This window comes from Trachemys scripta, chromosome 7 (genome assembly GCF_013100865.1).
Source record: "Trachemys scripta elegans isolate TJP31775 chromosome 7, CAS_Tse_1.0, whole genome shotgun sequence".
NCBI classification, from domain to species: domain Eukaryota; kingdom Metazoa; phylum Chordata; order Testudines; family Emydidae; genus Trachemys; species Trachemys scripta.
In genome coordinates, this window is record NC_048304.1 from 20,141,330 (window position 1) to 20,167,560 (window position 26,231).

Here is a 26,231-nt window from a genome sequence, read left to right on the forward strand (position 1 = left end):
ATGAATCTAACAGCCTGCCAGAAGTTATCGCAGACACACTTTTGCCTTTACCAGACTTGGTTAATGTTAGCAGGTGACCCCAACACACCCCCAGTCCTGAACTTCCCCAGACCCATGTGCTCGGATTTGTCCAGCCCTCTCCTGCAACATTCCGAGGAATAATAAGATCCGTAATTTCCTTTCAGGAAACAAAACCCATCAGTTTGCCACATTAACTGGAGTTGACTAGGGTTACCATACGTCCGGGTTTCCCCGGACATGTCCGGCTTTTGGGTCTTTAAATAGCCGTCCGGGGGGAATTTGTAAAATGGTAAAAATGTCCGGGATTTCCCCCCGGACGGCTATTTAAAGACCCAAAAGCGGCTGACAGGGCAGCCGCGCCGGCGGAAAGTGGTACTGGGAACAGCATGGAGCGGACGCGAGAGGCGGGTGCGGGTGGCCCGGCTCCCCCTGCCTGGGGCTCCCCTCACCCGCCGCAGGGCGCGGGCTCCTCCTCTGCAGCACTGCCCGCCGTGGGGCTTGGGCTCTCCTGGGGCTCTGCTCTGCACACGCCCAGCACCCCTGGGGCTGCTCCTGCCTCCCCGGGCTGGCCCCAGATCCCCTCCCCCGGGGGGCTGGGGTCCTGCTGCGGCTTGTGCCGTTCTGCCTCCTCCGCGGGGCAGGCAGCCCCAGGGGGTTGAGGCTGTGCCACCCCTTCCCCAGCTTCCCCCCTCCATCAGCCCCTGCCGGGCCTGTTCAGCCCTCGGCCCCACCGGGCCCTGCCCTGCCTCATGCAACCCGCCCGGGGGGACTGAGGGAGTCGCAGCAAAGCCTCGCCCGGAGCTGGTGCAGGAGACGAGCCTGGCTCTCAGCCCAGGCTCCTGGATCAACCTGCAGCAGGGAGTGGAGCCACACCCCGCCGGCTTGGCTCAACCCAGCCCCACTCTTAAAGGGACACAGACCCCACCACAGCTTGGCCCGGCCCGGGGCACCTAGGGGTGTCACCTCACCCCCCTGCCTGGGGGGCCTGGCGAGGGGGGTGCTCGGCACTATAGCAGCGCAGAAGGGAGGCCAGCGATGCACCTTACTCTCTCCTGCACTGCCAGCCACGGTCTTGCCTCCTTTCCCCAGCTCTGTGAGGCACTGTACACCTCAGAGCAGCAAATGGTAGCAGATTCTGCTGTCTCCAAGCAGAGTCTAGCCCTGAGTGTTTATTTCCGCAGCAGTGAGTTTTCGGTTTGGTGCATTCACTCCTGATCTCCCTGGTAAAGTGTAAAAAAAGCCCTTGGCGTTCATTTTCTCAGTGTTTCTGGGAATACCCTTTCAGTTTCATAGATTGATCTGGGATCTTTCTTTTGCTGTTTCCGGAGAGAACTGTTGACAGCAGGGAGATATGTCCCTGACTAGAGGACAGGAAGCAAATCTGACTAGACCAATTGTGACTCTCTTTTTATTTGTTACTATAAAATGTATTACACACAAATAGATTGCTAATGAACTTCCACCTTTGGGTTTCTGGAAAACAACTCACTCTAATACTTGGAAGATGCAGGGACCTTTGGTCTTAAAAAATGAAACATCAGACTCATTAATTTGGGGGAAGTGCAGTGGTCCATTTATGAAATTTCTTAAAAACATGATTCAAAAAATCCTTCTGAGACTGTATTTTAATGCTGAGATCCCAATAGCCTTACTATAGAAATAGAAAGTAAAACAAAGACATTCTTGATCCAGGTCAATTAGAGCAGTGGTTGTCAATGTTTCCAGGCTACTGTACCTCCTTCAGGAGGCTGATTTGTCTTGAATACCCCTCACTTAAAAACTACTTGCTTACAAAATCAGACATAAAAATACAAGCATCACAGCACAGTATTTACTGAAAAATTGCTTATTTTCTCATTTTTACCACATAAATTATCAAATAAATCACGACTCCCAGATTGAGAAACACTGGTATAGTATACAGAGCAGTATAAACAAGTCACTGTCTGTATGAAATTTTAGTTTGTATTGACTTCACTGGTGCATTTTATGTAGCGTGTTGTAAAACTAGGCAACTATCTAAATGAGTTGATGTACCCCCTGGAAGACCTTTGCATATCCCTGGTTGAGAACCACTGAATTAGAGAAATTTTGCATCATGACATAGGTCTATTGAAGTAAATGGACTTATGCCAATTTACACCAACCAAAGATCTGGCCCTATTTCTTTAACATTTTAGGTGGAATAATTTGTTTTAATTTGTAATATTTATAATCTTGCTATAAAGGAACCAAATTTAAGTTATAGGTACTTCTCAGTTACATCCTTTCCTCAGACCTCATCCCACACACAGGCAAGTTTACTCAGTTTCTCCATCTGCAGACGGAGATAACAATACATGCATCACAAGAGTATAGTAAGGCATAGTTGTGAACCCCTTATTCACAGTGGTGAGCGGGTACTTATGGGAGTAATTGGTTCACAATCTGGCTCGTAATGGTTGTAAGTTACTTTAATTTCCTCATGTGAAAGGTGCTGCAGAAATGGAAAGTATTATTTATTTCAATAGCGGCTACATGAATTTACATTATTCATGTGAAAATATTTAAGTTTTAGATATTCTTCTCAGAATCCCCAATTCTAAGTGTGCGGGAGGGGAGGATTCCAGTCCAAAAATGCATGGCTCCTTTTAAATCTCAGCTTTTATACTTTGTTATATGAGATCAGTCGTACGTGTAAAAAAAGACACATGAACATGGTTTGTTGCAACAGTGAAAATTTAAAGATCAAATACTTCTTTCATATCAGCTCCCTCATACTGATTTCGGCTCTGAGCATCTAATCAAATGGCTAAGTACCTGTGCCTACGATGATGGTTGCATATGCTTCGATAATTAGCTTGGCAAGGCCTTCTATATCAAAGTTACACACATTTTTACACAATATCAGGCAAACCAGCTTGGATCTCTCACTATTCATGTCTCTGTACTAATTGTGCTCTGCATCATTTCACAAAACAGTTATTTAACTGAGCTTGAAATTTGTCATTATACTGAAATTTCTAAAAATACCCTTCTAGAAAAACTTCCATTTGGCTTCCCAGTAAAGAAAAGGACTTTATATAGCTTGTTTGTTTGAACTTCGAGGCCCATACAGTCCCTGAAATGACATTGCCTGGGTTAGTGTTGTGCCCCATTTCTCACAGTACTCATGATGGGTTGGATTGTCACAGCCCAGCTCAGCCACACAAGGGAATAAATATTATCTTTTCCAAGTAGACCCCGCTGATATGGGGATGCCCCTTTAAAGGAAGGCCCCAGGACAGGTATGGACAGGGGAGTCCCTCCAGTGGAGGGAGAGATGAGTGTCAGAAGTAGGGTTACCATATGTCCGGATTTTCCCAGACATGTCCGGCTTTTTGGTATTCAAATCCCCGTCCGGGAGGAATTTCCAAAAAGCCGAACATGTCTGGGAAAACAGGGAGGCATGGTAAGGGGACCGCCTCCTCCCTGGGCTCCAACTTCCCCCGGCTCCCGCCGCTCTCCACCGTGGCGGGGGCTGAAGCAACTTCCCCAGCGCAGCAGCAGCCGGGGGGCGGGAGGGAGGAGGGGGAATGTGGGATGCTCAGGGGAGGGGGTGGAGTTGGGGTGTGGAAGGGGTGGAGGGGGGGGGGGGCCAGGGGCGGGGAAGGGGCGGGCCCCCTGGAGTGTCCTCTTTTTTGCACTATTGAAATATGGTAACCCTAGAGTTGACATTCATTTTAGCACAAACACAGCATTGTTGGTTTAGATTAATAGTAAAACAAGTTGGTTAACAAACGAAGACAGGATTTTAAGTGAGCTCAATAAAGTTAGAGAGAAAGTTAGAAATGGTTACAAGCAACTAAAAGTGAAAACGTGCATCTAAAAGTCTAACACTTAATCTAGCAAGTTTTAGTACAAAGCTTTGTTCAAGATGCTCTTTCTCACCCACAGTCTTCCAGCAAGACAGTTACTGGCCCTCTCCTCGATCAGGATCTCTTCCAGAGGCCCAAAGGTGCTGATGCCTTTGTCTTCTTAGGTGAAAGAACTAACTTGGGGGTCTCTGTGCCTTTCTTTTATAGTCCAGTGAATCTTTGAAGTGGATTCTTCCAAAGGATACCCCTCAAAGTAAAGTTCATGCAAGCTGTGAGGAAGGCGATAGAGTCTGGTGGTGAAGGAAGCTCCATGCTCTTTTGTCCCCCACTTGTGTTTGCTGAAATACAAATTCTTCTGTTTCCTGACATCTCCTCCCCCTGCTGCCTTGATGGTCCTGTTTATACTTATATGTAAATTGAGGTAAACACACATCCTTTGTTTAGGATAGACTTGTTTAACAACTATTACCTCAGCAGGGCGGTCTGGTTTTGAACCTGTGCCAATAACATCACACAGGGGGAATTCATAATTTTACATATAATGTTGCTACCTATATTTCACCATGATAGTATTGACCAGCGACTTACTAGTTTCCAAATGATACCTCACAAGGCACATTTTGTACAAGGATTATTACAGTAGTGGGGAGGGTGTGACCACAGGGCTGTTTTGGGTCACACACTGCAGATCATAGAACATTGGCCTACCGGCCTCTTTCCTACCACTTCACTCTCCCCATCCTCAGCCAGGATCTGTGGAGACCCTCCCAACAGTACAGATGGGGTAAAGAGCATCCCTGCATAGGGTGACTGCTACTCCTCTGCATCATACAGCCACAGCCAATCTCCTCTCATGCCAACAGGCCTAAATCTCAGCCACTGTCTTCTCGTGCCAATAGGCTTGTCCCACCACAGACCCAGGTACAGGTGAGTTCATCAGTAGGACTTCTTGTGGTGCTTCCACCACAGGTGAAGATCCCATATAGGGGAGAGGAGTAATGCAATGGTGGTGGGTGGTTTGCAGAGGTAGGAAGAACTGATTAAAGCTATTACGCTCTTCATATATAGTACTGGTAACTGTGTAATGGGAATGTCCAGTTAAAAATTTGTTTTTGTTCTCATCAAGCCAACTACTGACCTAATTTAACATCCCCTGGGTGTGTTAGCTAAAAGCCTAGTGATTGTCAACAAGCTAAAGTGAGTGCCATGTTCCTGCTGCTTCCCCTGCCATACTGCTCCTGATATGCCAGTTTTCCAGGTTTGAAAGGACAATACATTATTCTACAGCACTAAATACCCCCTAAAGTCCCTAATTTTTAAGAGTGGTGCCTTGACTGTGCCCACAAAATGTATGTGTGCATGCAATTTATATGGCACAACGGATGCATTCCCAAATGTTGTTGGTATGGTTAAGGAGGACCCTTCAAGTCTTGTCCCTTAAAATCTCTTTTTTTCCCTTCTGACTGATTTGTTTGCACTAAATAATAATTCACCTTCCTACTAAACCTAGCAAAGTCTTTTAATTTTGGTTTGGTTTGGGTTTTTTGCTGCTAAGGGGCTGTTATATAATGACGTTATAGTTCATTAGTGTGCCTGAGCATTAACCTTTTCTATAACCTCTGATAAACCATGAGCAAACACTTACACAGTTTGGACTATGGAGACATTTACTTGATCATGTAATGTAACCTCTCTCTCAAAAAAAAGAGAGAGCTTATGAACTTGGATATTTGCAATGTTTTGTATAGTACCAATTGACTTTTTGTATGTGATTAATAATGTATTGAATCTGTCCTATGCATTTATATATATATATACATGGAATCATTAGGCAGCAATCTTTCATTTGACGCTATGATTTTATACTGAGTAGGTCTCAAATGTGTAGAATAAAAATAAAGTAGGCATTGGATGAAGCAAGCATACAAAGAAATATACAAATATATTATTTTATAGCTTTTTTCCCCCCTTGGGAATAATTTCATTTTCCCCTAACATGCTTTGCTTTAGCAACAAATTCTCAATTCATCACTACATTTACCCATATTGTTTACTCATGGGCTAGTGTCAAAGGTTAGTCACATTTTTTCATATAACGTTTTCCAAATACTCACTCCAAATACATCAGAATAAATGTTTGGGTTAAACAGAAGTTGGTCCAAAAAAAGATATTACCTCACTCACCTTCTCTCTCTGGGGGAGAATAAACATTCGGTATTTAAATATTATTCAGGGTTTGGGGTTTTTTTTGGCTATTGCTATACATAAGTAATATGTGACACTATGCAAAGAAGATAAAAAAAGGAAATGTCAGGAGCATTCAAATTTTCTTGTAATATACCCAGTGGTAAGCAGAGGAGCAGCTGTTGCAATACTTAAATATCTCATACAAAAAGTTATTTCACAGATTTTGACCAATTTTATAACCAGGCTGTAGCATGGATGAGATCCTATGTGGATGGGACCGTATTTCTACATTATTTACTGACCTTATGTATCCATCTGAGTTTTAGATAGTATTTGAGGATTTATTCTAACCCTGCTTATAAGGACTTTTATAACATAAACATCAGATTGCAAGTGGTTTCTAACATAGGGACTCCACTGTGTAGGTTAATTATGTCTTAATTATGTCGGTGTACTGGGCAAACTAGTCCTCCCAAATCCCTGATCTCTGTGTGGGAGGGAGGACATCCCAAAATGCATTGTTCACAAAAATCCATGCCCTGGCCCCAGCATCACACATCTCCCCACCCTTCTCCGCCACCAATATGGTATCTATGCACCAAAATTTGCCCAGAATGCACTAATAGCAACATGGTTGTGCAGCACAGCAGGTTGGAGTTGCCCAACAGTACTGACACCAGATTGTGCAGGAAAAACTGTTGCTGTGTGCATGCACTGAGCCATGTTAGCTGTGCCCACAGCAGAGGAACACACCAGAGTCCAACTGCACTGTGAATGTGGTTCCACTGAGTGTAATTGGAGCCCTGGGCTCTAACGATGAGAATGAGTTACTTGGGGGGGTTGTTTCAATTTCTTGTTTGCAGTGGGGCTTATAGTTCGCAGAAATATGAGTCAGTGAGACAAATTAGTTGTAGACTTTTAAAATGACGCAGGCCAGTGCTGATATGATAAGAAACTTCGGTTCTCTTACTGAGGTAAGAATGTTTCTAAGGCACTTTATAAGACAATCTTAGTTCATAGCCCTTGAACAATAAGAGATTTTCATTCGGTTTGGAAACCGGGGGAGGGGAACATTGTTTATTTACTTCAAGAAAACAGCAGCTGAACAGAAGCTTTAAACTTTATCAAGATTTGCATAGGAAATGAAATCTAACAGTTACTGGTATACAGAGGGAAATGGAGACCAGGATGTTTCTGCAGAGGATATGCCAAAAGAAGAAGTGATAAACTGGCTGCACAAGCTGGTGGAGACGGTAAGCTTTGCACAGTTTGCTCTGCTCCAAATTGTCAAACATCATAAAGAAGCAAAATCATGAAGATCATATGATGTTTTCTCTGTGTTTATGTTTCCATGCATCTTGTGAAAGGTGCCAGCCTGACAGCCGGGAGACTGAAGTTCTTTGTTTACGTACTGAATGGTTAAGGATGGGCCAGCCCAGTTCAGTGTCCACTTCCCCTGCATTTCCCCCCACCATCAATGTGCCTCGATTATAACCCAGAGGGATCATCATATCCAGTCACAGAAGGGTAGTTCAGCCTTCATGGCCCATGCACTGCTTGGATTCTCTGCTGAGACTCCCTACAAGGGTGTCAGCTCTGAAGGGGATTCCTGTACTGGAGGTAGATCATTAACGCATTTTATATTGGGGCTTCTGAATAGCCTCCAACAGAAAGTAATTTTGGTCACTACTGACCTGATTTAAACAAATGAGCAGGAGGTGAAAGTCTTCCTATCTCATTACCAATCCCATGAAGCATCTAGTTCTCCAAAATATCACATGACTTTGATTAATTTTTAAACCAGAAGTATATCTTCAGTTCTGCTTAGCCACATAGCTTTGACAGCTTTCATATAAGGAAAGCTGCGCTGTTGGTTTTGTGTTGAGAGATATGAGAAGCAGATAGTGCCTAAAGCAAACATTTAATTTCTCTAAGGAAACTGAACATGCAGACCACTTCTGCTTGCCATGCTCTGAATGTGGCATAGGTGCTCCGCATGCAAGCAAAAGGGCCTGATCCTACACTTTAAACTCAGAGAAAGAGCCCACTAAAGTTCCACCTCGACCTCAACGACCCTCTCCTTGGTGCGAGTGAGGAGTACAGGATCAACTCTGATATGAGCAAAGAATACCAACAGTGCCAGCCTAACACCAGTGTCTCTCCCCTCAGCTGTCGCCCTGTTGTTCGTCTTCGTGAGCGAACAGGTTTCTGTGTATGACTAGGCAAAACATAGCAACTCAAACATTTTCCTCCATCCCTTATCTTTTCTATCATTTCTGACAGATATCAGCTGATGGTTTTAGTTATATATTGCTTTTATATTGCAACATTGGGCTCTGTAAATTTCACTTACGTAATCTATTGTTTTTTACCACTTTATGAAGGTACAGTTGAGAAAACTGAACAGATGGGGCTAAATTATTTCTTAGTGTATAAGCCTATCCTATCCTTCTAGGGTGAGGGGCAAGATTGGCTCTTAGTAGCTCCCAGCCAACCTTTCTCTCTGACATCCAGGGAAGCAGAGCAGGCTAGGAAATGTAGTACATTATGGCAGCCATATCTGTAGGTTTAGCTTCTGACAAGGCCTGATGGGAAATAAGGGGTCCATATAAACAACACCCTTCCCCCAGATAAACCAGAGACCTGGAAGGAGTCGGGCTGTTGGAGTAGAAACAGCAGTCAAGTATGTTTTACTGTTTATAATTGTTTGGGGATTTTTGGTAATGTCTTTGCAGTGGTTACCTTTGAAAATTATCTGGAGTGACAAGTGAAATTGCATGTAGTTCTGCATCTCTTTGAGGCAGGTTAAAATAAAGTTACTCTGACAAAACGAATGTTGTTAGCACATTCGGCCAGTGAAAATTTGCTATTTTCTGAAGCTCAAAGAAGCCCCTCTTCATAGCTAAGGCTCTGTGGCTTGGAGTTGCTGAACTGAAAAACAGCTAAGCTGAGAAACAGCTGCTCTGTGCAGCACTAGCTACCTTGTGTGACCTCTATCTGCTGCAGGGAGGCAGCACATAGTGGCACAAGCAGTGAGTGACTATATAGATCCTAAATGCCCACAGGCTCTTTTTCATAATTATTTAAAATTGAACCAATATAAAATGGGAATTTCGTATCGGTGGGGGATGGGGTGGGAGTTGAAAGGGTATCTATCATTTAAATGTCCCAAACTGTTATAATCATTATTACATAATTATTTATTAAACACTTTGTATCACAATAACTTCTCCTGGCACTTAACAGAGATTTAAAGAGCCATTGGGTGAAATCCCAGTGCCAGTGAAATTACCGCAAAACTACTGATTTCAATGCCACCAAAACATCAGCTAGGGTCCCTGCCCCAAAGACCTTACAATTTAAATTTCTAGCATCAAGATCCCGATTCTGATCTCAAATGACCTCAGTGGAGTAACTCCTGTTTTATGCTAGTGTAAGTGAGATTGGAATCTGATCTAAAATGAAGTTACGCTGGTGTAACTGGTTTGGGCCCTAAAATAAGAGACAGAGGAAGGAGAGCTTAGGGAAAGGAGGGACAAAGATTAAAGTAAGTAACAACAATACTGTACGAAAAGCAAATTTCAATGCTCTAATATTTCACACATTCAAAACAAGTAATTGGAAAGAAAAATTTAGAGAGGATATTGCATTATAATAGGGGTGATCAACAGATAGCCAGTGTGAAAAATCAGGACAGGGGGTGGGAGGTAATAGGCACCTATATAAGACAAAGCTCCGAATATCAGGACTGTCCCTATAAAATCGGGAAAGCTCTGGGTTGAATATAAAATAGCAATGGCCCCCATTAGCGCTATATTAGTTTATACTAATTTTATCTTCAAAGCACAAAGCATGTTCCTTTAAATAAACAGAAAATGCTGAATGTAACTACATATTCCAAATAATCATTACTGCATTTCACAACATGTCCTGTGACTGACTCCCCGTGCCACGGTAAACTGGTATACACGGTAGTTCCGGATGGTATAACTCACTGTGTAATGTATTTGGAGTGGTTTTGAACAACTAGTTGTTTGGGGATTTTTTTAATTGTCATTTCCCAGTAGGCCATATAGAAATAGTCACATCATTATTATTTATTATTATTTTCGAATGGTGATGTACTGTTTTTAGTGGCCGGAAAGTGTCGTGAATGCTTGAGACATGTTGCATTGCAGGGAAATCTATCCAAGCCACTTCCAGTTTGTCAAAACACGTAATTGGTAAGTGCTATCTGCAGGTACTGCAAGTGCACATCTTGGCTGGTGCAAAGAGCAATCAGCTCTTTTTGGCTGCAAAGACTATTCAGCACCTGACAGAAGGCTCTCAGCACCTGACAAAATCAGGCCCTTTTATGTGCGATCATCCCATGAAGGGGCAAAATCAGTAGAAGGTGAGACAAACATTCTGCTCTTGTCTTCAGAAAATAGCCAGCCTGCTGAAGGGACACAGCTAACTGGTACTCCATAGAGAAAATTATGTTCTTTCTGTTAGGGCAAAGATGTGCTATCTTTGCTCATTCTGCCTGAAGACCAGCCCCGCCTGTGAGGAGCACAGTCATATTAAGGGAAAGAAGATAGATCATCTGTCTTTCAGTCAGTCTGCCCTAGGACAGGAATAGATTGACACCTCAGGAAGGAACTCGTCATTAATGAGAGTCTGGAGAAGCTTAACAGTAGAGTGCACACAGAATAGAGCAAATCCTGCTCTAAAGCCCTGAGTTCAATATATCAAAAAAGACATAGTAGAATAGGAAAAGGTGCACAGGACAACAAAATGATTCGGGGTATGGAACAGCTTCCATATGAGGAGAGATTAAAAAGACTGGGACTATTCATCTTAGAAAAGGGATGAGTAAAGGGGAGGGGACAATATGAGAGAGGTCTACAAAATCATGCCGGATATGGAGAAAGTGAATAGGGAAGTGTTATTTACCCCTTCACATAACACAAGAGCCAGGGGTCACCTAATAAAATTAAGAGGCAGGGGTTTAAAACAAAGGGTGTACTTCTGCACGCAACGCACAGTTAACCTGTGAAACTCGTTGCCATGGGATGTTGTGAAGGCCAAAACAATAACTTGGTTCAAAAAAGAATTAAACAAGTTAATGGAGGACCGGTCTATCAATGTCTATTAGCCAAGATGGTCAGGGACGCAACCCCATGCTCTGGGTGTCCCTAAAAACCTCCAACTGCCAGAAGCTGGGACTGGATGACAGGAGATGGATCACTTGAAAGTGCCCTGTTCTATTTATTCCCTCTGAAACATCTGGCACTAGCTACTGTCAGAAGTCAGGATACTGGGTTAAATGGACCATTGGTCTGACCTAGTATGGCCATTCGTAGGTTCTTAGAAGAGCCTAGGCTAAGCTTATAACATAACCAGCTAATAACTGAAAGGGTGCTAAAGTGTGTCTACTTGGCTTCAATCCTGTTAAGGTTACTCGACGGAAAAAACACCACCACATTTTTCCCCAGGTAAACAGAGGGAGTCCACTGATGTCAAGAGTGGTCATCAGATTTACAAGTGCGTCACTGGGGAGTGATATGACGCAATGGGATCTTGCCTGAGTAACAACTAAGCATTATTGCAAAATTCCCTTTGATTTCAAGGGGAGCAGGTTCGACCCTAAGTACGGACTGTAAAACGGGGCCCCATGTCTATGGAAATTAAGGGTCTGATACTGATCTCATTTATACAAAGGTAAATCAATAGTAGCAACCCTGCAGTCAGGAGTTAACACAGCATAAATGAGCTCAGAATCAGGTCCTACATGTGTGTTTCTTTGGAATAGAATTTTGACAGCTTCCCTCTCAACATTAATGCTATCTGAAGATAGGGACTGTAGGAGGGAGTCTTTGACCTGGTCTACACTGTGGGGGGATCAATCTAAGTTACGCAACTTCAGCTACGTGAATAAGGTAGCTGAAGTCGACGTACTTAGACCTACTCACCGCGGTGTCTTCACCGCAGTAAGTCGACTGCTGCCGCTCCCCTGTTGACTCTGCCTGCGCCTCTCACGGCGGTGGAGTACAGGAGTCGACGGGAGAGCGCTCGGGGGTCGATTTATTGCGTCTACACTAGACACGATAAATCGATCCCCGCTGGATCGATCGCTGCCCGCAAATCCGGAAGCACCAGCACAACCCATTAGGCGACCCAGGCAGTCGCCTAGGGCACTACAATTTGGGGGGCGGCGACCACGGCAGTATTTCGGCGGCGGAACCTTCCGCTGCCTAGGGCGGCAGAAAAGCTGGTGGTGCTCCTGGAATCCAGCGGGTAGTGTAGACATATCCTCTGACTTGGAATCACATGAATAAATGCCTCTTCCTATAGCCCTATTGCTCCTCAATCCCATAGCCGACAATTATTGCCTCAGTGATGTTCTTCAATACTGTGTGACTTCAATGAAACTACTGCAATTACAAATACCTCATTCCTGGGTTTTGCCTTTTAAAATGTAAACCCTCCAGTGACTGTGTCGTCTTATGTGTTTTTTCAGTGCCTGGCACAACAGGACCCAATTGCTGATTGGGGCCTTTGGCCATGACCTTAATATAAATAAGAATGAATAAATGACCTGTTCTGCTCGCTTTTTCACCTTGAGTCTACTAAATCATTTAATTATCACAAGAATGTAAGCCAACTGGAGTTTTGCCTGAACAAAGACTGCCAGATATTTGCCCTGCATTCTTTTAGTATTATTCTTTATCGTCTCTTATACTATTATGCATAAAATAGCCTCCTTTTCAATACTTCCTATTTTCTACCTTTTCATCCACAGCCTGGATTTATTAACACATTTGTTGACATTTTTCTCCCCTAGCTTTGCATGGCAATGTATTTCATAAAAGTGCAAAAACAAATCAAGAACAAGCAGAATCCTTCTGAATCAAAAGTCGTATTGAGCCATCAGCAGAAATGCCAATGTCTTCACCGGATAACAAGGAGATGAAAATGTTATTTTGTTATAATCTCCCATTCCTCAACTCAGAGGACCTATACAGTATTTCACTGGAGTACATAGTGTTTCAGGCATGAGCATACATTGGTTCTTTTATTGGTGAATCTATTGTTTGTGATATTTCATGGGTGTGTATTATTTGTAGTTTTTGCTTTCATGTAGCAACTAGCTGGATTTATGTTCCTTTCACTTATTATTTAAAATCAGCCTTGTTAAATTTACTCTTTGAAAAAATAAATTTACTGCATAGGGAGTGTTACTGACTCCATTTGCAAGTCTTTTGCATCAAATATGTGAATTGCAAAGTGACTTGGCATCCCTACTCATATTTGGGAGAGGCAAGACAAGATAACTTTAACCTGTAATTCCAATTACCATCCAGAACAGGAAATAATCAGATTACTTCACAAAATTACTTTTTGTTCTAATTAAGTAGTTATTGCAATCAATTACTTTCACAATTGTATCACTATATACTGTGTGTGTGTGTGTGTGTGTGTGTGTGTGTGTGTGTGTGTGTGTGTGCGCACGCGCGCGTGAATTACTAACTGGTCCTTTTTGACCTACCTAAACCAGTGACAAGACTCCCTTCTATTTTCGGGAAATGGCCCACATGGAAACCTCAGACCTGAATCATTCCAACATTTTTGAAGGGAGACTATAATCAGAATCCGGACCCAGACACAGATCATATTTTTGCAGCTGATATCTAGCTTTACAGAATACAATGAGCCCAATTAAAATCCCAGATCCAATTCTCTGGATATTCAGACTCCATATTCCAACTTTTTAGCAGCTTTCACCCATCTCTGTCACCATCATTCACCTTGGCCACTTGTTTTCTCTCTGCTACAAGGTGTTTTGTATCTAATACAGCCATTTAGTTTACACTTTTAAGGATCACCTTTGATCTGGTTTGATCTGAACCTGGATCAAACTGGGTAGTCTGACAGCTACACCAGAGTTCAGTACAGAGTCCAGGAAATGCACTCCATGACAGCAGTGAGCAAACATTAAATAAAAAGCTTTCACTCACACTTGTATGTTTGTTTGATTTTTCATGATTCACCAAACTTTATATTTCATTCTTGGTGCAGATGCCAGAATCCCAGCAGTCCAGCCTCCCACAGGGCAATGGAAGAGGTGTGATAAAAATACCAGTGTATATGCGAGAGTTAGATTAAGCAGTTCTATAAGAGTGGACTGATGTCACCCAGTCGCTCACGTGAGCAGAGCTCAACATGGGTGAGAAAGAGATTATCTCCACTATGTGAAAGGCTACCTCTTTCCATGCATATGACAATATATTAACTGTACAGAGAGAAAAGGTACGACATGAAGAAAAAGAAAAATGCTAAACTTGTCAGTTTCTACATTATTTACTAATATTTTAAAACTAGTGTCAAACAAATGAAGGGCAGGGATGCTGATAAAAATGACCGAGCTGGAAATAGGGTTTGGAGTAATATACAGAGGACAAGTGCAGGAGGGGTATTAAAACATAAAATGTTATGTTTCTCAATTAATTCTTTGCACTGTAAATAACAAAACAATAACAACTACGCTGAAAGATAGGATAAATCTAGGTGCATTAAAATGAACACATAACCATACTGTCTTAAACCAAACCCTAGTGCAACAAGTAGGCTGCATGCAATGAGATGATATTCAGTACTAGTAAGTGTAAATTCCTGCATTGTGGGAGAGGAAATAAATAGCACAGCTATTAATTGAGGGGTAGCTAGCTGTGAATCTGAGAAAGATCTAAGGGTGATCACAGACCGCAAATTAATACACAGTCTCAACGTGATGCTGCTGGGGGGAGATGCCAGGCTATTTTTGGATCTGTATATATAAAAGGATCATATGGAAAGCTAAAGAGATAACAGTGTCATGTTAACACAGCCCTAGCACAACCATAGAGGGAACAGCATGTGTGCATTTCTGGTCTCCACAGATTAGAACGGATATAGAAAAATTAAAGGAAACACAAATAAGGGCAATAAAAGTGATCTAAGGACAGATGGAGAGATTGAAGGAACTAAATTAATACAGTCTAGAAGTGAGAAGAATCTGTGGGCCATGAGCCATCTATAAATACCTTTAAGGTATTGTGTGAAGGTAAGTAATTAATCAGGCTCAAAAACTGGTACAACAGGGAGCAGTTGAGTGAAATTAAGTAAGGAAAAGTTCTGGATGGAAGGCAAGAAGAAGTTCTTTAAAGTGCTGCACCTGAGCAATGGCGCAGAACCCCAAAGGAGATCGTCCGGGTACAGTCATTGCCCATATTCAAGAACAGGTTAAACAAGAAGCTAGGGGAAAAGATGTAGACAATAGCCCTCTTAAAATCCGAAGGCGTACACTAGACAATCTTTTTTATTTTCATGTTCTATTTACTTTGGTTATCTGAAAGGCAGGTGCTCCTACACAGATGTATATAATATATGAGGCTCACAGGATTTGGCCCACTCTGCTGCTATATATCTGGTTAAAATCCAACCCAGGTCAGTTGGTTGTCCTGTGGCTTATGTAAAATGAGTTTGGTGGATTTCTGGAAAAACGAGTGTCCTCATTGCAAAAACCATCATCCCAATAAGCAGACTTATGGGCAGTTTCAGCATTGAGGCCGAAGGCTGAGAGGGCATGAACTCTGAACTACCTTTGTCTTTTTTTAACACACAAAGGTGAACCTTCTAGCTCTGAGTTCAGAGACACTAGTACGACAATGTGAAGTGGAATCTTAACATGGTTGCTGCTCATGTTGTACCTTGTCTGTGGATCAGCTGAGAACCAATACTGCCAATATATCACCTTTCAGGAATGCTAAAATACACAACACTTACAAAATATAAAAAAGGGGGCACTGGTTACAAGTCCTAGAATTTGTAATGACAAATGGGTACACACACACAAGGCATATAAAGCCAGGTAGCATCATTGCCCCCACCCTTTACAAATATCCCATCCCAACTGCACTCACCAGTTGGGACTTCTGTCCCCTCCTCACTGTGGATGGGCAGTGGTGATTCCTCCATAGGGTGAGGCACTGATGGAAAGTAATGAATTGTGGTAGTATTTGTCGCAAAGTGAGAATCACAAGACGGTCCCTTTATTATCATTATAATACAAATGCCTGGTTACTGACACAAGGAGTCCTTTTTCAAAATGTCACATGGCAGGAGGTGGCCCCTGCAAATATTTCATGTGTCCAAGGCACCTCTGAGAATTCAGATATATCAGTGGGATCCACCATCTGAAGTTTGAAATCCCTGGGCTTAATTTCCTCTTGAGAGTTCACATTCTGGGGGGATTATTAGCTTCTGAAAGTTTAACATTACCGAAGAAGCCTCATTTTGGCCATTCACAGTCGATGGGGTTAATCCCAATCTAGAATTCATATCCGTAGAAGTTTAGACCCTTCTGAAAATTCACACTGCACAGAGAGGTTTCTATCCTGGAAGTTTCATAATTCCGACACTTGACAATATTCTGATTATTCACATCCCTGGAGAAAACTCTCTTTTGGAAATTCATACTGTTGAAGAAGCCAAAGGGAGCCAAGGCACTAAGGCACATATATAGACAGGTTAAAGACATCAAATCTGAGTCATGATATTTCATACACAGAACCAGCAGAGAGAGGCTCTGGTGCTCAAAGCTTGCCTTTGGCTGCTGAAATGCCACAGCAGGTGGTAGAAGGTTGTACTGCATGTGGCCTCTAGGCCATAAATTTTGTATCACTGATCCATTTTATGGAATATATTCCAGTTACAAAGCTCTAGATTATCCAGATATTCAGCTTTATGATATTAAAGTCACTAGAGGGAGATCTTTGACTCTGCACTCCAATGGGCTCCAGATTCTGGTGTACAACGTCGGGACACCATATCACCGTGTCTTTAGGTTTCTTTTCCTATTTGGAGCCTCTTCCTTTAAAGATGTTTTTTGTTACCCTGGTGATTCCTCTTTAAAAAACGGGGGGAAATGTGTCCTTTGAACTCTTTTCAAGAGACTTGAATTTTCTATATTAGGGGTCCCATGTTGAAAAATGTGAGTAATATGACTCCTGGAATTTTTCCAATCCTATTGTCTTTTAAAAAATGGTACCGTAGCTTCTCAAAGATACGCTCAGTCTCATTTTAGCATCCCAGTGTAAAGGACAATTCTTTTTAATTGCTGGTGTGTTTTTTTCATTTAATATATACATGCTCTTCTCCTTTGAAAAAGCTTATCCTCAATTGATTGCCCTAGTGATTTCCATAAAACCAGCCAAAAGAATGTTCATGATTCAAAGATACAAAATAAAATTCTTATAACATTTCTGCCAGAAATATAGCCAGAATAGAGCGAGTTTTCAATAGATTTTTGACTAGCAATGGGACCACACAGTTGTGTCTTGCTAGGTTCAAAGAGGCTACAATCTCTGCCTACACCTAAGCCCTCCTCTTATCGAAATGCACAATAAAGGGTAGTGTAAGAGAGAAACAGCTGAACACAGTTGACTACATAACTACCGTACTATCCAGGGAAATAATGGTCTACAAGGGTGCATTGCGCAAGCTCCTTTTATCTGAAAGCGGAACTAACATTCCATCCCAGTAACACACAAAAAAACCCATTTGTCACCACACAGCGTTTTGCTACATATTAACCAGGAGTTGCTATCTGAGTCTAATCTAGTGCCATAATTCAGAGACGTATGTTATTTTCTGAAAAAAAATGTTGATTTATGAGAAGTCAGCTTGATGTGAATGCTCATGGCTTGCCACGCCACTTGACATAGGGCGTGCTTCAAAGTTATACAAAGCGGGTCCTGCATTGCAATTAATGCAGCCGTTTTCCTCATTGAGGCTCATTTTGCACTAAGGCAATAATGGTCTTAATCTATCGATGCTGCTTCTTGAAACATTTTCTTGACTTTACTTACAAGTTTGAGTCCTGTGGCACCTTATAAGACTAACAGACCTATTGGAGCATGAGCTTCCGTGGGTGAATACCCACTTCTTCGGATGCATGCTCCAATACATCTGTTAGTCTATAAGGTGTCACAGGACTCTTTGCTGCTTTTACAGATCCAGACTAACACGGCTACCCCTTTGATACTTACTAGAAAGAGATACTGGAGCAGAACTTACTTGACTACTTAAAGTTTTAAAATCAGAGATCTGCAAGCAAAGCAAGTTGCTAGGCGACGTGTAAAACTGTTGAGCTCCATGATGTGTAGCTTTACATACTCTGTGGAGAGTCCTGTACAAGATTCATCAGCCTGACATAGACTGGGCATTTATTCTGGAGGCAAATGTATTCCCAAAACATTTGCAACAATATTCATTGATGGCTGGTGTTATTTTCTCTCATTTTAGAGGGTCCATGGGTTGTAAAAAAAGGTCTGAAATATCTGTATGCTCCAAATGGCCACACACACATAAACAAAAACAACTTTACTGACACAACTTGGATTTTATAGAAGAATCCAAGAGAGAGAAGCTTATTTTTAGCATAGGACTGGAAGCTAGAACTCCTGAGCTCTAAGCTGAGCTCTGACATTGGCACCGTCTTTGACCTTGGCTAAGTCACTAGGGCTTGATCCAAAGCCTACTGAAGTCAATGGAAGTTTTACCATCAAGTTCAATGGGCAGACTTTACTACATGCCTACTTCACAGGAGTGGTGTGCTCACCAATACCGTAAAATACTTTGTAATGGTGCCTAGGTACTACCGTAATATACACAATAGAACTGCATATATAGATTTGAGATAGTGGGTATTGAGTATTGTTGAGCAGTTTATTTTTACATGCTCTTTATTCAGTGGTTTCTATGAGCAGATGGTAAGCGTTCAGTATTTGAACATTCTAATTACTTTTATAATCCTTTTGTAATTTCATAAATGAGCATAGATAACACTTACATGAAGAAGAGTCTCTCCTGAATGGATTTTCTCTTCCTGTTTTGGGGGAGGAGGGTTGGGGAGGGGGTGAAAAAGAAAAAAAAAGAGAAAGCAAATAAATAAACAGATACATAAAATAAAATAAATAAAATAAAAAAGAGGGGGAAAGTCCATCAGGATACTAAGATACATTTCGTTCTGATATCTGTTTTGCTGGTGTACATATAGTCCATCAGAAAGACAAAACCCACATGAATACACTACGTTATTTTCTGAAAAAAATAACTGCTATTACTTCTCTCTCTTTTTTCTTGGAAGCTGAGATCCTGAGGTCAAATAACATAGGTAAATGTTGGCCCTCCAATGGCAACCACCATACTTAGATTTGGAGGTAATGGATAACTTCACTGCACCTCTACTTCCAAACTTCTACTGGAGTATTTTACACCAATGTCAACCATGGTATAAGTTTAGCAATACAATAATGGCCAGAGCTTAGCGTTTACATTCTCTCTTTGAACGGATAAAAATGCTTTGGGTCAGATCCTAAGCAGGTATAACTCAACTCAATCAGTGGAGCTACAGTGATTTACACCAGCAGAGGCTCTAGCTTTTAGTTTAACCTATCCCAACATACATTTATGGGGAGAACTTCAATGAACATAGAAATGACAACTTCATACTCTGACTTTCCTTCCAAACAATTGGGGAATCATTCCTATAAATGGACTATACCAAGTGCCACTGGAGTTAAGTGGGAATTTGCTGTATGGAGTGCTTAAATGATGGCACTATGGGATTACATTTTAAAAGCCATCCTGTAGCATAACTGCAGGTTAGTGCATTTGACTTTTTTCATCACTAATCTCCCATTGTAATCTATTCAAAACTGCAATTTTAAAGCATCTACAATTGATTAGGGTGATGAATCAGATAAGGTATTACTTTTAAAAAGCTGTAACTCCTCCAACTTGCACATTCATCTTTAGTTGTTGCATGTTTCAAACTGAACTGAAGTGTTCTTAAGAAAGCAAAAATATCTTTATGGAGTCATTTGTCTACATTCTAAAAACACTACAGAGCATGGCACAGCTGTATAGAGCCCCTGTCTGATATTGGTTCAGGTGCGTCAGGTCAGGATTGAGGTGTGCTGGCAGTGGAATAACAGGGGGTGCTGGAGATGAGAACTGGGGAGCATTGGCAGAGGGGTGTGATGTGGAGCTTGCACTGACTAAAAGCAGTACCTGGCGCTATACTGTGCTACCAATTCTTCATTTCACCAAATCCACCCTGTTAGTAGAAACAGACAAAGGGTGTTTTAGTGCTCTTGGGGAAATCACAGACACAGGAGAAGGCTCAGAGACTACTTATTTTTATATATCTGAAGTTAAAAATTAAATGAAGGTGACTATGTTGTTTGCCTCATTTTTTAAAAATATACTATAGACCTCAGTCCAAAGATCCAGTGTTCTGAACCCACTATTACTGCAGAATACTGTAAGGTTTTTTTTAATTTTGGAAACAAAGCGCTTTCCAAAACAATACTAGGGTTGACAGCATTATTATTTGCTATGGACAGAAAGAGCTTTAGCAATGGAACTGACCCTAACCTACATTCTGTAAGCACCATTTCCTATCAGTATATTTCATCAGATAGTGATTTCCTTTACCGCACTCATTTCTTTAAACAAGATATTGTCAGATCCAATAGAATAAGAAAACAATTAAGCTTTTCTCCCCAAAGTGCTTCCACTATGGTACATATAATGACACTGTAGAGCAAATAATCTATAGGAAAATAAAGATTTGGAAGACTGAAAGATTATAGTGTTATGCTCGGAGGAGGGAAAGCTTAATGAAATAAAATGTGATTGTTTGGGGTTTAAACAGTTCTGCCATTGTACTAAATTGAAAATTCAGGATGCTTCAGTAAAGTGAAAAGACTTTGGTTTACCCTAAATTCAGTTCTCTGTGCAATGATGGCTTAGCTTTCCTTTAGGGTTTACACTTCTCTGCCACACAATGTATACCCTCAGTTGGCTCTGCTGGTGCATTTGGGTGCAAAATGCAGATTACACTTTCAGTGCAGAGCCAAGTGGGAACAGCCAAAGTTAGAAAGACACAGAATGGAACACCTCCTTGCTACGGAAAGCACACATAGCACAAAACAATTAGGCTATGAGGGAGTGTCGCTGCAAAGCACTATATGGGGTTTTCTAACCGCGCTATAATCCATAGGACTTGCTCAGTTACAAGCCTCTTTGGAAATGCATCCCCAAGTGGAAAGGAGGCTTTAAGTGCAAATCACTAGGCTGCTTGGTATTCAGATGACAAATTAGGAAATTAATCCTTGAAATTCTCCCCAGTTTTAGCTGTAAAACAAGTCACTATGAAGAAGCCTACTGAAGCAATCAAATTCTGGCAGGCAGAACTTCTCAAACATCATGCACAAATAGTAAACTAGTCTAAGGTTTCTTTGTATTTTTCCACAGCAGTGCTGCACCTCTTGTTCATACATGATTTCAAACATCCTGGAGACCCGTTTTTACCTCAACTCACACATTGCGCCATTTAAAAAAATAATCTCAAATCATCAAAAATATAAAAATGCATAAACTAATGGCTGCCAACTAAACTGAAGGGCCAAATTCTGTCCTCCATTACTTTAGTGTACATTAACATCTGGAGAATTATTCCAGGTTTACACCAGAATCTGGCCTGATATCCCTAAAACCAAAGAAGGGCATCTTTAGACAAGCACTTCAACCCATCTGTCCATCTCCTTAATGCCTCCAGATTGCTGGGGTTTACTGCTCTTTATATAGTGCCATAGCACTGCACACGTTAAGCAGCAGGTTGCTAGAGGATTTTGAAGCCAGTTGTCTGACACTACACACTGGAAAATGCAGGTTGGTAAATGGAAAACAACAGAAATTTAAAAATTAAAAAAGAATTCCCTTGCCTCTCCATTCTCTCCCCATGTATATTATAGTACAGAGATACTCAGACCTCAGTGGTTCACTACCCAAATTAGCGATCAATATTACTCAAAAGAGCCACAGTAATGTGAATTCATTGTTTAATTTACTATAGTGCTAAATATTCATATTTAAACAGTAGGACAGGGGAGATATATACATACACTAAATATTTCCCCTGTCCTACTGTTTAAATATGAATTTATAGGCCAGTCATTTTGCTGTGATAATTATATATACACCTCTACCCTGATATAACGCTGTCCTCGGGAGCCAAAAAATCTTACCACGTTATAGGTGAAACTGCGTTATATTGAACTTGCTTTGATCCGCCGGAGCGCGCAGCCCCGCCCCCCCGGAGCACTGCTTTACCACGTTATATCCGAATTCGTGTTATATCAGGTCGCATTATATCGGGGTAGAGGTGTATATAATTCTCACAGCAAAATGACTGGCCAAATATTATTATTTTATCAACTACAACCGGTTAATAACACAGTAAAAACATCCTGACTGGTTAATAACTTAGTTTGGTTAATAATTAAATTACACAGTGTTTTAATATCATGTGTTGTAAAGAGCCACAGGAAACACAGTAAAGCGCCACTTTCAACTCAGGAGCTTCAGTCTGAGTATCACTGATATATCACTTTAAGTCTGCCTGTCCTCCATATCCTGCCCTCTAATGGCTGGAGTGTCATAGTTCCATCTGCCTGCAAAGACACAGAAAAACTATGTCACCCCCCCCCTACTGGCTGCAGCCTAAAAAGAAAATGAACCCAAAAGGGAAAGAGGGGGGAGAAGAGGGGGGGGGGGGGGGGGGGAGTGAACAAAAAGGTAGATAAAGACCGAAGTGAGAGAGGGGCTATCTCTGAATGTTTCACAGGTACTAGCTAACATTTATTCACCCTTGTTTACTAAAGGTATCCTCCCTCCAGACACATACAATTCACCCTCAACTTGTGCCCTGATATTGGAGGCAAATGGCATTATTAGTACGGTAGCTATCCCTTGTAAAAACTAAAATCTCCCTCGCTCGCCACGACCATACTGTACACTTCTGTAAAAGGAAATGATCTTCCACCAACATCCCCTGGGAAAATTTTTCCATAATACTTCTTTGGAGATAAACAGGGCCAAAAAGAGTTGGTCAATTCTGCTTGAATTCAAAACTAGAAGTAACAGATCCATATGCCAAAACTGTAAAAGTTTTGCCCAAAGTCTCTCTCCGCAACATTCCACAACACCAAGTTTTATTGGGTTGATTCCCTTACAGTGCTAAAGCCATAGAATCTAAACTGGTAGCAACTGTCATCCAAGTACCAAATTACAACTAACTCCATGTCTCCTGAACAATACAGCTCCACTTTTTGTTGGTCCGACACTTGAAACATTTTGACGTATAAGCAAAAAGATACAGTGGTTACCAAAATAGCACTATAAACACAACCAGTTCTTCTTGGCGCATTTTCTTAATGCCTTTCCCAATACGGTTAAAAAATGGGAACTAACCAAAAAAAAAGCCTCTCTACACCTTGGCATGAACTGTCCTGAAATATAAAAATCTTTCAAATGTGTTGTCATGTTTCTTCAAACTTGTTTCTGAACATCTGTTTTCCCACTCTGTTTTCATTTGTCATTTAAAAAATAATAATAAAGAGAAGAAACAAGATTTCAGAACTTATATGTGTAAGAATTTTGTCACTTTGAAGGCAAAAAGTAATTCTCAAAGAAAAAGATATTTGTTCACCTCTCACAAATGAGGAAGTATAAATAGGTTAATATATTCTGAATTCTCCATCTTTTTATGCATGTTTTATCTTCTGTGTGAATGCAAAATAACTCCCCCCCACACACACCCCTTATCTTCATATATGGAAACTTAGAGCTGTCTCCAGAGTCTGTCTTTTGTTACATTATCATACACCACTGAATATTCATCACCTTAAATTCACTGGGCCAAATTCTGATCCAATTCACACTGATGTGAATCCAGATTTATTTTTTTGACACCAAGATAACTGAAATCCGAATCTTGACCCACTAAGTTCTGACACTTATGGAAACTTGAACTGCCTCTGAAGAAAAGAATGTCAGACCCCAGTCGGATCCATTAGTAGCAGCAGCAGCTGCAGCAGCACTGGCTGTATTGGTCTTTCAATTGGACCTGACTCTTGGTTTGCATACAGCCTTCAAAAATATGTTGCATTTTTCACGGGGGGGAACAGCAGGGGGGAAAAGAAAAAATGTACTTTTAACAGTTGGAGAGCTGCCAAGCAAGTGGTTAATTTCACACTGCAAACTGTTATCTGAAAAAAAGTTCACACAAGGTGGTGGAGCATGTACGGAGGGCAAGATGGAAATAGCTGCTCGAGAAACCACACGGTAGCCTAGACAGCAATTAAATATAGGTAGAGGTGTTGTGTTTTTTTTAAGGGACTTGAAAAGGAAGAAACGGCACTATTGGCCCGCGCGATCAAAAGGCAAAGCCAACAGCCCGCTGCTAGCACAGAATACGGCAAAACCCAGCAAAAATATGGGGCTTGGGGGGGCAGGAGGGAAACAGACCCTGAGCATAGAGGAGACATTTGCAGCATGGATCAACCAAGGCAATGCCCCCCGCCCCTCTCTCGTGCCTCCGGTGGGTCCTTTCTTTGCCATCTTCACGTAGGAACAAGAGAAAAGCAGCAATTAGTCCTCCCCCGTTCCCTCTCCTGCCTGGCAGATCTTCTTCGGCAAAGGCGAAAACCTCGCTGCCTCCCCACAGCTCCTTCTTTGTTCCTTCCCCTTCTCCCTCCGAGCGCCCAGATCTCGAGGCTTTCTCCCTGTCTGGCAGACAATAGAGAGGGGATCTTACCTGCTGCGGGTTCAGGTGGCTGGCCAGGGCTCTAGGCGTCTGCCCGGTGTGTCCTGGGGAAAGGTACCGCCCGACTAGCCGGGCTGCGAGGGAGGAAGGGGTGATTTATAAGCGCTTTCTTCCTGACCTCTCGTCTCTGTTGTCTAATGAGGGAGCGTTGAGCATCACCCATCCTGCTGAGTGGAAAAACACCGGCTCAGCCTCTTCTTTGGTGGAGGGGCGGGGGTGCTAGAGGAAGGGGTGGGGGGAAGGAGGGGCCACGCTTCAGACACACAGCCCGGGAGCCTGGGCTGGCAGGCAGCCGGCTCAGCTCCGGGGAGGGGCAGCGGCCAGCGGGGCCGGGGGCAGGGAGGAGGGGGGACGGCAGCTGCTGCAGGGAGCAGGGAGGCTGAGTGCGGACACGAGGCCAGCAGCTGAGCTCGGCGAAAGGGAAAGTGGAAGCTTTCCCCGCTGCTGGGGCAGCCCCCCCCCCTTTCCCCCCCCCCCGGGCGCCCCCCCCCCCCACTTCCGCGCATCACTCCCGCCCCCGCTGGAGTCACTCCGGATTGACAGGGGTGTAACTGAGAGCAGCGCGGCACAAACAGCGGCGCCATGTGCGCCGGATACGCGTTGGAGGCGTTTAGTTGCAGGGACAAGTGGAGTCACACTGCATCTCTAATCCAAGCCCCCCCCCCCTTTATCCTAGAACCATGGGGTTGGCAGGGACTACAAGGGTCAGCTAGTCTAACCCCCTGCCAAGATATGCAGGATTTGTTGTCTCTAACCATCCAAGGCAGATGGCTATCCAGCCTCCTTTTGAAAAGCTCCAGTGAAGGAGCTTCCACCGCCCCCCACATAGGCAGTCTGTTCCATTGTCCTACTGTTGTTACAGTTAGGGAGTTTTTCCTGAGATTTAATCCAGATCTGCTGTGCTCTAGCCGCTTGAGGGTTGTTTCGCCTTCATTCCCTGCATGGCTTTTCGGTGGGTCGATGTTGCTTGTGAAATATATAACAACTCGCTCTTTGTCTCTGTCTGCAGTTCTCAGTTGCTGTGGGTCCTCACCACCTTCCCACACTCACTCACTCTCACAGGCTGTAGAGGTTTGGCTGGGGAGCTATTTCCCCCCCCCCTCTACAAAGAGTTCCCTTCTCTGTTACCAAGTCTCAGGCTGTACTGGAACCAGGGCAACAGTAATTGGAACACAATCAAGATCTACCCTTCCCCTACACCCTCAACACACACCTACACGCACAGCCCTGACTTACTCCCAGGTTGATGATTGCCACTGAAATTCTGGCTGCTTTCAGTTTGGTCGAGACTCAGGTTTTAGGGAGGTTTACAGACCTCTGAGATCTATGTAGTCTCCAAACTAAAATCTCACACCTGAACACTCCCTAGTTTTGTGGGATTTCAAAGACGGTTACAAACCTAACAACCATAAAGGAAGAGGGCGTGTGGACAAGCAGATAGGACACAAGACTAGAACTCAGGAGACCAGACCCAGGCTTTGTGGCTTGGG

At 42.7% G+C, this 26,231-nt stretch overlaps 1 protein-coding gene across 4 annotated transcripts in view; it reads right to left on the bottom strand.

Annotated features, from left to right (window-relative positions):
• SLC6A6 (solute carrier family 6 member 6) overlaps positions 1-24,934 on the bottom strand; it is a 76,921-nt gene extending 51,987 nt beyond the window's left edge. The window contains exons 1-3 of one of the 4 annotated variants that reach the window (XM_034775227.1): positions 24,733-24,934; positions 18,919-18,954; positions 15,989-16,054 (exon numbers count right to left, since the gene is read on the bottom strand). In XM_034775227.1, the coding sequence (XP_034631118.1) occupies positions 15,989-16,043 (55 nt within the window). In that variant the 5' untranslated portion in view covers positions 16,044-16,054; positions 18,919-18,954; positions 24,733-24,934. Of the gene's footprint in view, positions 1-3,930; positions 4,089-15,988; positions 16,055-18,918; positions 18,955-24,732 lie in introns of those variants that run through there. The other 3 variants (XM_034775228.1, XM_034775230.1, XM_034775229.1) reach the window with 3 other exon arrangements.
• Positions 24,935-26,231: the final 1,297 nt, after the last annotated feature.